General features: G+C 32.4%; 2 protein-coding genes across 2 annotated transcripts; one reads left to right on the top strand and one right to left on the bottom strand.

The window, feature by feature from the left end:
• Positions 1–2,919: 2,919 nt before the first annotated feature.
• Positions 2,920–10,427, top strand: LOC145798226 (uncharacterized). Its single transcript, XM_082885727.1, has 11 exons — positions 2,920–3,872; positions 5,654–6,612; positions 6,702–6,842; positions 7,481–8,330; positions 8,544–8,630; positions 8,729–9,032; positions 9,128–9,212; positions 9,301–9,390; positions 9,514–9,765; positions 9,881–10,020; positions 10,101–10,427. The coding sequence occupies exons 2-11, from the start codon at positions 5,656–5,658 to the stop codon at positions 10,285–10,287; spliced, it is 3,093 nt and encodes a 1,030-aa protein (XP_082741853.1). The 5' UTR covers positions 2,920–3,872; positions 5,654–5,655; the 3' UTR covers positions 10,288–10,427.
• Positions 10,428–11,183: 756 nt separating this feature from the next.
• Positions 11,184–15,257, bottom strand: LOC145797257 (uncharacterized). Its single transcript, XM_082883937.1, has 2 exons — positions 12,912–15,257; positions 11,184–12,364 (listed from the first exon to the last, which is right to left on the bottom strand). Exons 1-2 carry the CDS (start codon positions 13,999–14,001, stop codon positions 11,313–11,315), a joined length of 2,142 nt encoding a protein of 713 aa, XP_082740063.1. The 5' UTR covers positions 14,002–15,257; the 3' UTR covers positions 11,184–11,312.
• Between the last annotated feature and the right edge of the window lie 38 nt (positions 15,258–15,295).

The raw sequence follows: 15,295 nt of genomic DNA, 5'->3' as shown, positions 1-15,295 counted from the left end.
ATGGGTTGGATGTGATGTTTTGTTTGCTATGGCTAAAATAGCTTTTTTTTTTTTGTGGCTAAAATAGTCAAAAAAGCCTGCAAACTCACTTGCCAAACATAGGCTAAAATAATTTGTTTCCAAACAAGACTTAAGTTTTCGTTTGACATTGGCTTTTTTAGCTAGCTTTTTTGTATTGAAATTTTTTTAGCTTGACTTTTTTAGTTACGTTTGGTTTGACTTTTTTAATTTTTGTGAAAAAAAAATGCAATGATTATAATTTGAATATAATATTTTATTTTATTAATTTATGTAATTAATTATATATTTTTGTATTTTTTTAACTAAAAATCTAAAAGCAAACGAAACTACTTAAGTTTTGTGTAGTTAATCAATTAGTCAATTAGTTGAGCCAATGTAAGGCTAGAGAGGCTTCTGGACACTTCGTTCTCATTTTTTTGAGGGCAAGAAAAACCTGAGGAGATAGAGAGTTCTGAGAGTCTGTGTACTGAGTTACTAGTTTCACCAACTCAACTCAACTCAATTAGAAGGGGTTTTCTTTGGCCGCAAGCGATGACTAGGGGCATGGTGCCGTGCTTAGACTTTTGCTTTTATTTCCCACATTAATTTCTGGAGGCCCACTTTACACTCTGTTTTCGGAATTCAATAAAATTGACTGCGGAGGAAGTCATATTTGACTTTTATTTATTTATGGAGGAATTACATTGATGGTTTGAGGCCGTATTATTACAATTCATAATTTTTTAATTGTGATATATTTAATATTAAATTTTTAATTTTATTTTAAATAAAAATAATTAAAAATAAAATTACTTAATTTTAAGAAAAAAAATCGTCAATTTAATAAAATATAACTAATTTGACAAAAATAAATATTAAAAAAATATTTTTAAATTTTTAAAAATTATTGTTATTCATCAAAGATAAAATTAAATAAAATTGATAAATTTTTTACACATTTATTTAACAATGTGAATGTCATCATCGGCAAAAACAAAACAAGGAATAATCTGCTCCCAAAAATATCCATCTTCTATCACATTTTATAATGGTACCATAATACAATTTTTAACTTTTTTAGATGATAAAATATTTTTTAATTTTAAAAAACATCAAAATGGGTGAGGGACAATATTTTACCACGTCCTCGTATTATATATTAGTATATAATATAGGTTGTTATATATAGCAATCATTGCCACGTCGGCGTCGAATCTAATGGCCATCATCACGACAATCATCAAACTGACTGATCCTATTTAGATTTAGAAAAAAGATTTGGACCCTTTGCCCTGTTTGTTTGGGATTATAGGGACGGGATTGAGTTTGGTAGTGAGAAGGGATTGAGAATGAGGTGTTTGTTTTGAGAGATAGAGAGGAGATTAGTAATCCCTTGGTATTAGTAAAGAAGAGGAAGGGGAATTGGTAAGGAGGAGGTAGAGATGGTATTAGAAAAATAGTGAGGGGATTAGAAATTTTTTTATTTTTTATATATTGGGAATTTTTTTTAAATATAATGTTTAATTTTTTATATTTTTTATTTGTTTTATTATTTTGTATAAAAATAATTTAACAATTCCTCACTATTAATCCCCTCACTATCAATCCCCTCCATTCTATCTCTGAAAACAAACGAGACCTTTGGGAGTTACTCCATGACTTCCTTTGCTTTTGATTGGTTAATTTTTTATTTATTTATTTTATTTTTTCTTCTCTCAATCCCCGACCCTCACGTGTGGTGGGGGGTGGGAGTTTTGAGGGCCTAATCACGGCGGTTAGATTTACTAGCGGTATGCAATTTAAACAAATAAAAATAAAATAAGATAATAATAAAATTAATATTATAATGAGCTCGTTTGAAAAGTTGAAGGTTGGACTTTTTTAGTTAAAATAGTCACAAAAAAATAAAATAGACTTTTTAGTTTAACAAAATAAAATTTCACATCTAACTCATAATCATTATATTTTTTCTCTCACAAAAAGTCAAAAAGTCAATCCACTCCCTAAACGAAGTCAATATATACTTACACTTTAAGTGATATGAATATTTTATGGATTTACTCACCTTTTTATGTAACTTTTTTTTTTTTTTAAATAAAAAATATTGTCACTTGATATGAGGAAGGTAAGACTTCACGAAGTGAAAAATGATTTGGAAAGATTTGATATAGATTTGATATGGCAACTTATATTTTTTTCCCTCTTATGTTTGGAAATTTTCTTGTTTTGGCCCTTAATTTTTTTTTTTCTCACTTTGATTTTTTATGTTTTAATTTATTCTAAAAGCTAACTTATGTCTAAAATTAAACAGAAAATGATATAGAGTAATGCTAGAGATCTCAAATATTCTACCAAAATTTTTACCAAATGTCTCACATGGGTGTGGGACCCACACAATGTGGGTCCCATGTGGGTCCCACACCCATGTGAGACATTTGGTAAAACTTTTGGTAGAATTTTTGGGGTCTCTAGCATTTTTGAATGATATATTAATAGTCATATAACATAAAAATATTTTATTATATGTTACTTATACTTTTGACACAAATCTAAATTTTAATATAATAATATATTTTTTTATGTTATATGACAGTTAATGTGACAATTTATGTCTAATTTTGAATATAAATTTACTTTAAGAATAAATAGAAAAAAATGAAGAATAAAAGTGAGAAAAAAAATTCAAGACTTAAAAGTAAAAAATAACCAAACATAAAATTTTTTTAAAAAAACAAAGTATAATTTACCTAAATTTGATATTTCTCGTTCACTTTTTTAAAAAAAGTTAGGATTCTTCACTTATAAGTCTTTTTTTAGTTAAATCAACTAAAAAATATATATTTTGTCATCTATCATACATCAAAAACATTAAATCTTCAAATAAGTTTAAAAACTAACTTATTTAGCTAAAATACTTACAAAAAAAAAATACAATAAAATAATAAGATTTCTAAACAATATGATTTATTTAAATATATTTTAACCTTAAATTATTTATTTACTTATAAACTAATACGAGTTAACGTGCAGCTAAAAAAGTCTTTAGGTATGGAAAAAAAATTATGCTTAGTTTATGAAAAATGATGATGATGGCCTTCATTAAGTTAAAACGAATGTATAAGAAAGTTTATTGAAATGTGTAAAAAATAAATAAAAATATTTTAAGATTACTAAAAGTTGTATTAAAATTTTAATTTTAATTTATTTTTTTATAATTTCTTCCCTTTTTTTACATTAGCATGACCTTTGGGTCTAGTTTAATTATCAATCTATAATATTAGTGTAAGATTTGTTATTCGGCTAGATTAGTAAGATAAATAATTTCCTTTTGTCTACATTTATTTTGGAATGACTTGGAAATATGTAATTTCAATCATATATTTATTTTGCAGTATTAGTTGTAGGATTAAAAATTTCTCAATTTTATTAGATAGGTTATTTATTAAAGGGGATTTTTTTTTAAGATCCCTAATAATAACAATTTAGAGGCTAAAGGACACACAAAAAGATAGTGATGCCTCACGTCCCTGAAACAACTTGGCGCGCGTTTTTAATTATTTTGTGGACCAAAATACCCTCGCCAAAATCAACACAGAACCAAACTCATTCCGACGTCTCAGTTACATTCCAAACATCCAGCATCTTCACGAACAGGAGACCAGCAGAATTAGGGTTTCAACATCATCTGCACCATCGACATTACAGCTTCGTTATCCTCTCCAAAAATCATTCCCATTCCTTCCTCACAAATTTCTCTGACCTACGTTAAAGCTTCGTTTTCACGGCTCATCATCATCTCAGTCCATCTTCGTCACGTCGCATCTTCATCGCGGACCATATCAGCTCATCATTCAAGTTTCATCCTAACTCTGGTCAGTTTTTCTACAATACAACTAGATTTTCTCTGGAAACACAGTTAATAGCATTTTATAATAACCTTTCATAAATTAGGGTTTCAATTTCGTAATAAAAAGCTACCTGCATTTGAAAAAATTTATTTCTGTGTATTTTGAACTTATTCTTCAACATGTTTGTTTGACTTTATCTGTAAATTTCTCTGGCATTTGAATTTCTCTGATTTTTGATTAATGTAATTTTCTTCTTTCAATTTTCTCTGGCAAGTTTATTTTCACAACAATTTTTTGTGTTTTTATCTTATTCTTGAACATGTTTCTGTAATTCTGTCTATAAATTTTCCTGCTCCGTAAATTTCTCTGTAATATGTATTTTTAATTGCAATGTCTATCTTAATCTAGAATGTCTATTGCTTTCTTGCCTCTGTCTTAAGTTTCTCTGGTATTTATAATTTTCTCTGACCACATCACATCATTTTCCTCCCTTGTGTCTTTGTCATTTTAAATTTTCTCTGGAATTTTAATATTGTGGACTGGAATGAATGTTTCTTCTTGGAATTTTCTCTGCCATATGTACTTTGAGAAAAAGTTATTTCTCTGAATTTTGATCTTATTCTTGAATATGTTATTGTCATTTTGTATCTGAATTTCTCTGCTTTGTAAATTTCTCTGGAATATGTATCCTTCTCTGCAATGTCAATTACACTCTTGCCTCTGTCTTAAGTTTCTCTGGTATTTATAATTTTCTCTGGAATGAATGTTTCTTCTTGGAATTTTCTCTGCCATATGTACTATGAGAAAAAGTTATTTCTCTGAATTTTGATCTTATTCTTGAATATGTTTCTGTCATTTTGTATCTGAATTTCTCTGCTTTGTAAATTTCTCTGGAATATGTATCCTTCTCTGCAATGTCAATTACACTCTTGCCTCTGTCTTAAGTTTCTCTGGTATTTACAATTTTCTCTGACCACATCGCACCACTTTCCTCCCTTGTGTCTTTGTCATTTTAAATTTTCTCTGGAATTTTAATATTGTGGACTGGAATGAATGTTTCTTCTTGGAATTTTCTCTGCCATATGTACTTTGAGAAAAAGTTATTTCTCTGAATTTTAATCTTATTCTTGAATATGTTTTGTCATTTTGTCTCTGAATTTCTCTGCTTTGTAAATTTCTCTGGAATATGTATCCTTCTCTGCAATGTCAATTACACTCTTGCCCCTGTCTAAGTTTCTCTGGTATTTATAATTTTCTCTGACCACATCGCACCACTTTCCTCCATTGAGTGTCTCTATCATGGTTAATTTTCTCTGCTTGTGTATGTAAATTTTTCTTGCATTTTAATATTATGAATTGAAATTTTCTCTGGAATGGAAATTTCCTCAAGAATGTGTAATTTTTTTCAGAATGTGCATTTTTCTCTGGTATGTTTATTTTGTTCAATTCTTGATTTCAATATGGTATACTTCTCAGTGCCATGTTTACATTACTTTGTTTATTTTATCTTTGCTAATTGTGGAATGCAAATTTTCTTTCACTTGCCATGTTTTACTTTTTTCTATCATTCATTTTCTCTGGTATGTTTACTTCTATCTGTAATTTAAACAATTATTGAAAATTTCTCTCCCATGTTTATGATGCTGAGTTGATTTTCTCTGACATGTCAAATTTTCTGTAATTTTCTCTTATCTGTAATTTTCTCTGGCATCTCCAATTTTCTCCCTTATCTGTAATTTTCTCTGACATTTCCATTTTTCTCTGGGATTTAATGTTGACATCTCTATGCTTTAATCATTGTCTAGAAATGGCAAAACGTAAAGGCAGCGAAACACCGGAAACACCAAGCAAAAAACAGAAACTGTCTCAGTCTTCTTATGCACTAGGATCAAAAACCAGCAGCAAAACACTAGAAACACCAAGGAAGCAAGAACAACTCTCTCAGTCCTCTTATCATCTAAGATCAAAAACCAGCACTAAAACACCACAAATTCCTTCCCAAAACACACAAGTCCAAGCTGATGAAGCAACTAGCATCCAGATGAGTACCCCAACTTCAAAAGACTCAAGCTCAAGGGGGAAAAAACCTGTTAAACTCCACAGAAAGAGAGCTCACTACAGCATTCAATACCGATCCAACCTCTCATCTGTCGTCTCCTTCTTTCAAACACTTAAATTCAGTTCAAAACATCTTCTAGAGCTTCAAAAGACCCCATTCTGGTATTTGATTCAAGCTCTAACCACTGGAAGGATGGATCCAAAGAAATTTAGGAAATCCGATGATGATGTAGTTGCCATAATCCAATGTTACAATGAAAAAACAAAAGCATTCACAGTTGGGAAGAAGAACCTGACCTTTACAACAAATGACATGACCTTGATTTTTGGTTTGGAAGGAGGTAAAGGAGCCATGTCATTAAGATACTCTAAAAAGCCAAAATCTGCATTCCTCAGGAGAAGATTCCAAAAGGACACAAGGCTCACTGGTCCTGTTCTTAAAAATGCCTTGGTCAAAGCAATGAAAGGCAAGCAACCAACTGACTTCAAAGATGTAGCAATCATTGTTACATTGTACTTGTGTCTCACCCTATTTTTTGCAACAAGTGGGAATTCAATAGGTTGGGTTTTTATAAAGTATGTGGAACCTCTTGAATCAATGAAACAGTATGATTGGCCGGAAGCAATCACATCAACATTGATTGATTCTATCATGGCATTGCATAGAACTCCAGAAAAAGTTACGGGGTGTGTCATTGCATTGCTGGTAAGTATAATATCCATTCAAATTTGCAGTTATCATACTTACAAATTTGTGCGTTTACAAAATTTTATTTACTTTCATTTTCATCACAGTATTGGCTATGTGAACATGCAACTATCATTGACTCAGAAGACAGTAACACAACAGACTTCCCAAGATGTGCCAAGTGGAACCTTCAAACCTTGACGAAACAGCTGCAGAAGACACCAGTCCACTCTCTTGCACCTCGACAGGTTAGATTCCTATTGCTACCGAAATCTCAGTGAAATTTCAAAAATTTCTCTGACTACTGCTTTGTTTCCCTCCTTATGCATTGATTGATTAAGATTAATTTTCTCTGAAATATCAATTTCTGTTTTCTTCTTTGTTAACCACTGGTCTATTTCTGCCATTGTAATCAATTTTCTCTCCCATCCAAATTTCTCTGACCACAATTGTAACACATTAACTTATATGCCCTGATTCATTTTCTCTAATATCTGAATTATGTTCTTTGTCACATAATTTTCTCTGGCCCATCAAATTTTATCTCCTTGTGTGTAATTTTCTCTGCCCATAACTTGTGTGCCTTGCATCTTTGATTAACACTGTTTATTTCTACCCTTCTAATGAATTTTCACTGGAATTCAAATTTCTCTGACACAAATATAGTAAAACATTAACTTATAAACACTGTTTATTTCACTGTTTCATAATTTTCTCTGCCCCATACAATTAACTCCATGCCTCTAATTTTCTCTGGCCCAATACAATTTTCTCTGAAGTTTGTTTCCAATTAGTATCATTTAGATGAATTTTATTTTCCTTATTTGAATTTTTTCTCTGAGTGAATTTTGTAACATTTCTCTAATAAAAGAGTCTCCTGTTACAGATTGATAACAAGCAGCTAGTCAAAAACCCATCTGAGGAGTTTTGTCTTGGCAAAAAGACGAAGAAAGAATTAAAAAAGGCAATTGTCATATTCAAGGAGAAATTACAAGATCCATCTGAAGATGGAGGGAATGAACAAAAAGAAGAAGAAACCACCAAAGAAACAAGCAATGGACAAGAACATCAAGCAAGCAGCACAGAAGAAGAAACCACCAAAGAAAGTGAAGAAATAGAACCAGAAGACAAAGAACAAAATGAACAGAAAGAAAATGATGAAGAACGTGATGAAGAAGAAAATAATGAGCAGATGGACCAACAACATGATGAAGAAAGTGATGAAGAAGAAAATGAACAGAAAGAAAGTGAACAAGAAGATGAAGATGAAGATGAACAAGAAGAAGAGAACAAGGATGAAAGTGATGAAGAAGAAAATAATGAGCAGATGGACCAACAACATGATGGCATTTGTGGCTCAACAATGCATCAGCCTGAAGAATTTGAGGAATCAAAGGATGCCCAAATTGCTGATCTACGTCAAAGACTGAAGGCACTGTCTCAATCTAAAAAAGAAGAAGACAGAAATTGGATGGAATTACTTGCTGAAAAGGATATTTCAATAAGAATCCTGACATCACATAACTCAGAACTTCAAGAAAAAGAAAGCACAATCCGAATGAAACTAAGGATGTTGGAGGTTGAAAAAGCAGACGATGCAAAAACAATTCAACAGTTGAGGTGTTCAAATTCGGAGCTTGAAACTGAAAATGCCAAATTGCATGAACAAGTTCAAGAACTATCTGTCCAACTAGCAACACAACCATACCGAACACCAACACAACTTCAACCACAAGGTCAGTGAAAATCTTGAGCCACAAAAAGTTATGTCCTTGTGCCATCATAACTCAGAGAAATTTCTATTTATTATAATTTTCTCTGTCATTGGTAATTTTCTCTGGAAGTTATATCTCTCTCAACACATTAGTTATATTTCTACTACTCATTTCATTTCTCTGTATATTTTCTTATTCCATTTTTGCGGCTTGTTTGATTTTCACTGTATATAGTTGGAATGCAACTGGAACAACAACCAACAACCCAACAAGAGCAAATCCCACACAAACAACAACCGAAACAAAAGAAGAAACTCTATGGTAACTACAAAATATTGAATTAAATAAATTTACATATTGAAATATCATCTGTTGCTTCAGAGAAATTTCACTTTTCCTAATATTTTCACTGCCTACAGTCAAAAAAGATCCAACCTTAATGATAAAAAATTTAAAGGCAAAAGAAAGGAAGGAAAAGCAGCATGATCCAGAATTCCAATATCCGAAAGTTGCGAAAGTGACTAGAGCTTCAAAACAAGCTGCAAAACAAGTTGAGCAAAGCACAAAGGACAAAGAAGTGCTTGATGCTGATGCATACGTCTTGCCTCAACCTATAAACATCACAAAATCTTGGGTCTTTCCACAAACTCTTCCCATTTCAAGATTGATAAAAGATCATATAAAAGACATCTTGCAGCACATATCAAATGTGTCTGGGCTTGAGTAAGTACAACAAACAAAATAGAACATAACAAACAACAAATTACAAACTTATGTTGCATTAACAACAATTCAATCCCTTCTTTGTCATCTTGTAGAGCTTTAATTTGGACAAGTGAGTTGAATATCATTACCTTTGAAGACATTGGAAACCTCATAAAGCAAAAAGAAATTGCCAACAATGTAAGTCTTTCCCTTTCATCAACATTTCTCTGCAATGTTCCATCAGCCTTTATAAAACAATATTACAATTATAAATCATATTTTTCAGGTCATTGATGGCTATGGAGAGATCCTTTTGGCTGACCAAATCAGAGAGAAACAACAACCAACCTCATTTTTTTTCACATCCATGTGCTTAGTATGTTACTACTATTTTATTTGATTTTCTCTGGAATTTACTTTCTACTTTCTCTTCTTAATATACTTCTTGAAGTCAGTTGTGTCACTAACAAAACCATTTTTTGATTTTCTCTGAGCACAGAATTTCATCAACATGACAGAAAATCAAAGTTTTCGAGTGTCCTTATTTGACAAGCATATTGAAACAGCATGGAGGAACTATAGGTTCCTCCATTTCCCAATAAATACTGGAGGTAATGAGAAGTCCACACATGGAAATCACTGGACCTTGCTTGTCCTGGACAAACAAGACAATTTATGGAGGTTCTACAACTCATTGAGGCCAAGGAGGGATGATGCAGAAGACAAATATGTCAAAGATGCAAAACAATTGGTAACGAGTGCAAATTTCTCTGATCCATCATCATCTTTATGTGATGATAATTTTCATAGAATCCCATTGACTTGTCCGTAAATTTCTCTCTTATATAAAAATTATTTTTTTGCAGCAAGATTACGTGGAGAATTTTCTGAAAGCTTGTCTTGAAAGAGACGCTCAATCACAACCCTCTTTCAAATTAATTAACTCACAAAACACAAGTTATGACTTTGAGTATGTCAACAATGCTCCACAACAAGAAAGCGATTCGTAAGTTTCATACATCTATAAATAAGATAATTTCTGTTGCATGTTTCTTAAAACTAACCATACCTATAATTTGTATGCAGTCTGGATTGTGGCCTCTTCGTCTGCTATATAATGAAACAATATAGCAAGCATGAACCTATCAAATCCAAATTATCCACACAAGAGATAAGGTTGATGAGGGCAGAACTCATAGAGAGATTTGTGACCGAAGTTGGCAGGTCATGGACTGAACCAATTGAAATACCCCCAGAAGAACCACAAATGTAATAGTGAAACTAGTGAAAGGAAGACAATGTACATATCCACACAGAGAAAATTGTCTCACATATATGTATATATCCTTTCTTGTTCATACATTGAAGGAATGATGATCCTTGACGTATATGTATATATCCTTTCTTGACTAATCTAAATTTCATTTTTTTTTTTTTTATTTCGACTAATGTAAATTTCAACAATTGTCTACCAGAGAAAATTGTCTGCAGAAATTTCTCTGGTATAAACTACCAGAAATTCACAGAGAAATTTAACTTGTATCGTCCCAAGGGGATGCCTATATGATCATGTAATCTGTAAAACTTTGTGTTGGTACAAAACAATCATCAAACTCAACAAAACACAAAGCACACAATAATTTTATCTGCCACTGGAAAATTTCATTGCATGAATTTCAAATTTCAGACCACAATGCCCATATAGTTTTCTCTGTTGGTGAAAAATTTCTCTGGATGAAAATTTCTCTGGCTTTGACACAAATTTCTGAGTTCAAGTGAGTCCAGAGAAATTCTATCCTGGTCCAGAGAAATTCTCAACTCAGAGAAATTTTTTGAATGCTCTGTCTGCTGTGCACATTTCTTGAAATGACTGATATGAAGCTACCAGAAATTTACAGATAAATTTAACTCCTATCTCACCAAAGAAGGTGCCTATATGATCATTCAATCTCTAATGCACTGTGTTAGTACAAAACAATTATCAAATTGAAAAAACACAATCCACACAGTACTTTAGTCTGCCATTGTCAAATTTATGTGGATGAATATGAAGCTTCAAAACACAACACACAGAATTTTCTCTGCCATAGGAAAATTTCTCTGGATGAATTTTACAGGTACTACAAACCCACTGCCTATAGTATATATCAACAAACACACTTTAACTCATATTGAAAAATTTCTCTGGATGAATTTGATTGATATTATTATATACACTGTCCAAAAAATAAATTTCACAAAACAAAATACACAAAGTAATCATCAAATGTATTATTCCATCAATAAAATGTATAATCCTCAACTATTTAACAAAGGTTCCTTGCATGTCCTCTTATTATGGTGACCAATACTCTCACAACGACTACACTTAATCACCCTTTTAAACTCTCCAGTAGAAGCAATTCTGTTCTTCTTCGGCCTCCCAGCAGGTCTCTTGCTCAATGGAGGTAAAATCATAGCATCTTCAATGCTACACACAGGTTTTTCAACAGTTGGAACTGGGCCAATCGAAAAGGAGTATGCTTGACGATACATATCAGCATGAAAAAATGATTCAACAAATGAATTCAAATTCTTTCCACTCCTAAAAATTGCAGCAACAGCATGTTGACATGGATACCCATTTATTTCCCATTTTCGACATGAACAAGTTCTCAACCCAAGATCAACCATAACCGAAGGAAAACAATGCACTTCAAAGACATTATCAGATGATAAACTCACATTCCATGTCCTCCCGTCCAAAAAAGACTTCTCCAACACACTATCCATACGAGGACACAAAATTTTATTCCATTTACTAGAGAGCAGCCTCCTATCAGACCTCATATTCATGATTTGCAACCGTATCATGTCCACCAAATTTGTTATTGGCAAGTGCCGAGCTTCTCGTATCCATGAATTGAATGACTCAGCAACATTTGAATACATCTCACCATAACGTTTCCCTGCAAAATATGCATCACTCCAATTTTCATATGGTAAACTTCTCAAGAAAACACTCACAATGTCTCCTCCCTCACTTTTTAACTCATTTAACTTGAAATGAAATGATGCCTTTGTTGGAGCATATGCACATTCTGAAAACTTGGACACAATCGTCTCCCTAACCAAATTTGTGTTTCCACATGACAACTTATCCCTCAAATTTCTCTTTAGATGTTCCAGACAAAATCCATGAAAGCAGTTAGGGAAAAACCTAGCAATTCCCTCCACAATTCCACAATGTCGATCTGATATGAAACTTATCACCCTTTCTGATCCTAATACTCCATATAAATGTTCAAGAAACCAACACCAATTGTCTTTATTCTCAGCATCAACAACAGCAAAAGCTACAGGAAAAAAACCTACAAAACAAATAGGAACAAGCATATTAGGTACACACATGCAGAGAAAAATAGAACAATAAACATCCAGAGAAAATTCACACATTGGCAACATCCAGAGAAAATTGAATAAGTGACCAGCTACAGAGAAAATTCACACAATCATAATATACAGAGAAAATTCACTTAGTGACCACCTACAAAACAACAGAGAAAAATAGAACAATAAAACAACAAGAGAAGTTTGACACTGCCAACATCCAGAGAAAATTCACACATTGGCAACATCCAGAGAAAATTGACTTAGTGACCAGCTACAGAGAAAATTCACACAATCATAATATACAGAGAAAATTCACTTAGTGACCACCTACAGATACAATTCACACAATGACAACATCCAGAGAAAATTCATACACTGACAAAAATCCATTGAAAATTCTCACAGTGGCCACAACAATAGAAAATCCACACAGTGGCCAAAACCAGAGAAAATTCACATTCACTCAATTCCTACATGTATAGAAAATTCACATACTTAGATAAAAATAGATATATTTACAATTACCTTCATTCCCATCTTTCCCCGTTGCAGCAAGCATAACTCCTTTGTATCGTCCTTTCAAAAATGTTCCATCAAGAAAAAGCAATGACCGACAATATTTGAAACCAGCAATGCATGCATGAAAAGCCACAAACACTCTTTTGAAGCGCTTGTTATCTTCAAAATCTAACTCAAAACGACTCCCTGGATTGTTCTTCAATGCCTCATCAAAATACCACCGTAATTGATCAAATGACAAACAAGAATCCCCATATGTACTACATTTTGCTTTCTCAACACTCAACCAACCACAGTTATAACTAATTGAGACCCCATACTTGTCTTTCATTCCTTTCACAACATCCACTGGACGAGTTAAAGGTTTTGCACTTACCTCTTCAAGTATCAGCCCAGAAACCAAGCTGGAAGTCATCCTCGAATGTTTACTCGTACGAACCGCCACACCACACGTATGTTCATTGTTCAAAGTCCTTATGTAGAAGAACCCATTTGTTTTTTCAACAGAAGCATGTACACGCCACATACATCCCCTTGATTCCTTATATGCACATTCTGCCGTAACCCTCAGCTTGTCATTTTTAACATACGTAAACTGAAAACCAACCTCAATAGCATACTTGCATAAAAAAGTACGGAACTCAACCACACCACCCTCAAACTTTTGTCCAACACTCGTAATATTATTCCGCCAACTAGCCGACAATAACACCTTTTCTTGGTGAGAACAAAACTTAGAGAGTGAATTCCTTTCAACATCCACCAGCCTATCACACTCACCATCCACAACATCTACCCAATTAGACCCCACTTCATCCTCTTCATCAGAAGTACTACATCTACTAACTGAAACATCAACTATATCAACACCGCGTGCACAAACAACCCTCAACATATTCAGAAAATCAATATTATTTCGAACCATACAATTCGGATGGCCCAAAATAGAATATGAAATACACATAGTCTCAGGTTTCAAATTCTCCCATGTTTTACACAAAATGCCAACCAATTCCTCAAAATTCAATTCGCATGAAACATTAATGACAATAGTATCATTCCCATATTTGCACAGCAACAACACTGCACTGTCCATTAAAACTGAAACAAAAAACAACAAAAAAAATCACACAAACACTTCACAATAACAACATCTCTGGTCAGAGAAATTTCTAAAAATTATAATTTTCTCTGAACTTAAAATAAAACTCCAAAGACATCTACAAACTGATATTCACCTTCAAGATGATAAAAAACAAAATCACAGAAACTTAATGAATCACAGAGAAATTTACTGCTAACAATTAAACACAATTATAGAAAAAAAATCACATAGAATACAAGTCCAGAAAAATACTTTTCTCTGAACTACAAACTGAAAGTGAGTAACAAACTTACAATTTTCTCTGAACTACAAATACAAGTATAGAGAAATTTATGAACTTACATTCACTTTCTCATATTCTATCGCCATTACAAACTTCTAATAATATGTCCATATGCACTTATAATTTCCTCTGGACTACACAAACAATAGTGCAGAAAATGAAATTTCTCTGGTTTGAAAAAACATAGAACACAACTATAATTCATCAGCATGTTGATAAAAAACAGAGCACCAAAAATGAACTCTAAACATCAAAATCACCTACACTGTCAACACTATCTGAAATTGATCAAAAAAACAAAGAATGAAAAATTAATTCCAAAAATAAAAATCAACTCTATCAAGCTGGCCTCTCTCTAAACAAAAATAAAAATACATTTGGAATCTAAATCGAAAACAAACCTAATTCAACTCAACTCAAAAACCTACGCGATCAACACACTGTCAACACTCTTTCAAATTGATTAAAAAATAAATAATAAAAAATTAATTCCAAAAATAAAAATCAACTCTATCAAGCTGGCCTCTCTCTACACAAAAATTCAAAACAAATATCAAAATGCATGTGCTATCTCCATCGAAAACAAACCTGATTCAACTCCACTGAAAATCTACGCGATCAATACACTATCACACCACTGAAATCTCCGACGAAATCTCCAACAAAATCTACACGATCGTAGCAATCTTTCTCGTCAACTCCACTGAAATCTCCGAAGAAATCTCCACCATAAAATCTCCACTGAAATCTCCGACGAAAACTCCGACAAAATCTCCCCTTCAAATTCGGTTTCCAAAATGTATCAGTTAACTCAACCATATAATATTCAAACAAATTTATGTTATAAAGGAAGGGTAATTTAGGTACTTTATAACCTAAAATAAATTTGAGGGACCTTAGCCATCAAAACATATTATAAAGGACCTCTCCTCATATCAAAAGTAGAGGAGGGACCTTAGGCCAATTTTCCCTTTATTAAAATATAATCTGAATAACAAAAAT

The sequence above is a fragment of the Camellia sinensis genome, chromosome 8, assembly GCF_055761805.1.
Source record: "Camellia sinensis isolate YWXY chromosome 8, ASM5576180v1, whole genome shotgun sequence".
NCBI classification, from domain to species: domain Eukaryota; kingdom Viridiplantae; phylum Streptophyta; class Magnoliopsida; order Ericales; family Theaceae; genus Camellia; species Camellia sinensis.
The sequence above is the reverse complement of the archived record's forward strand: the minus strand, read 5'-3'. Positions and strand labels throughout refer to the sequence as shown.

Coding starts and splice junctions, on each gene's coding strand:
- LOC145798226 (XM_082885727.1), top strand. CDS start 5,656: ATGGCAAAACGTAAAGGCAGCGAAACACCGGAAACACCAAGCAAAAAA. Junction 9,213..9,300: donor AAAAAGAAATTGCCAACAAT/GTAAGTCTTTCC, acceptor CATATTTTTCAG/GTCATTGATGGCTATGGAGA. Junction 9,766..9,880: donor TCAAAGATGCAAAACAATTG/GTAACGAGTGCA, acceptor ATTTTTTTGCAG/CAAGATTACGTGGAGAATTT.
- LOC145797257 (XM_082883937.1), bottom strand. CDS start 14,001: ATGGACAGTGCAGTGTTGTTGCTGTGCAAATATGGGAATGATACTATT. Junction 12,365..12,911: donor GGGGAAAGATGGGAATGAAG/GTAATTGTAAAT, acceptor TTTGTTTTGTAG/GTTTTTTTCCTGTAGCTTTT.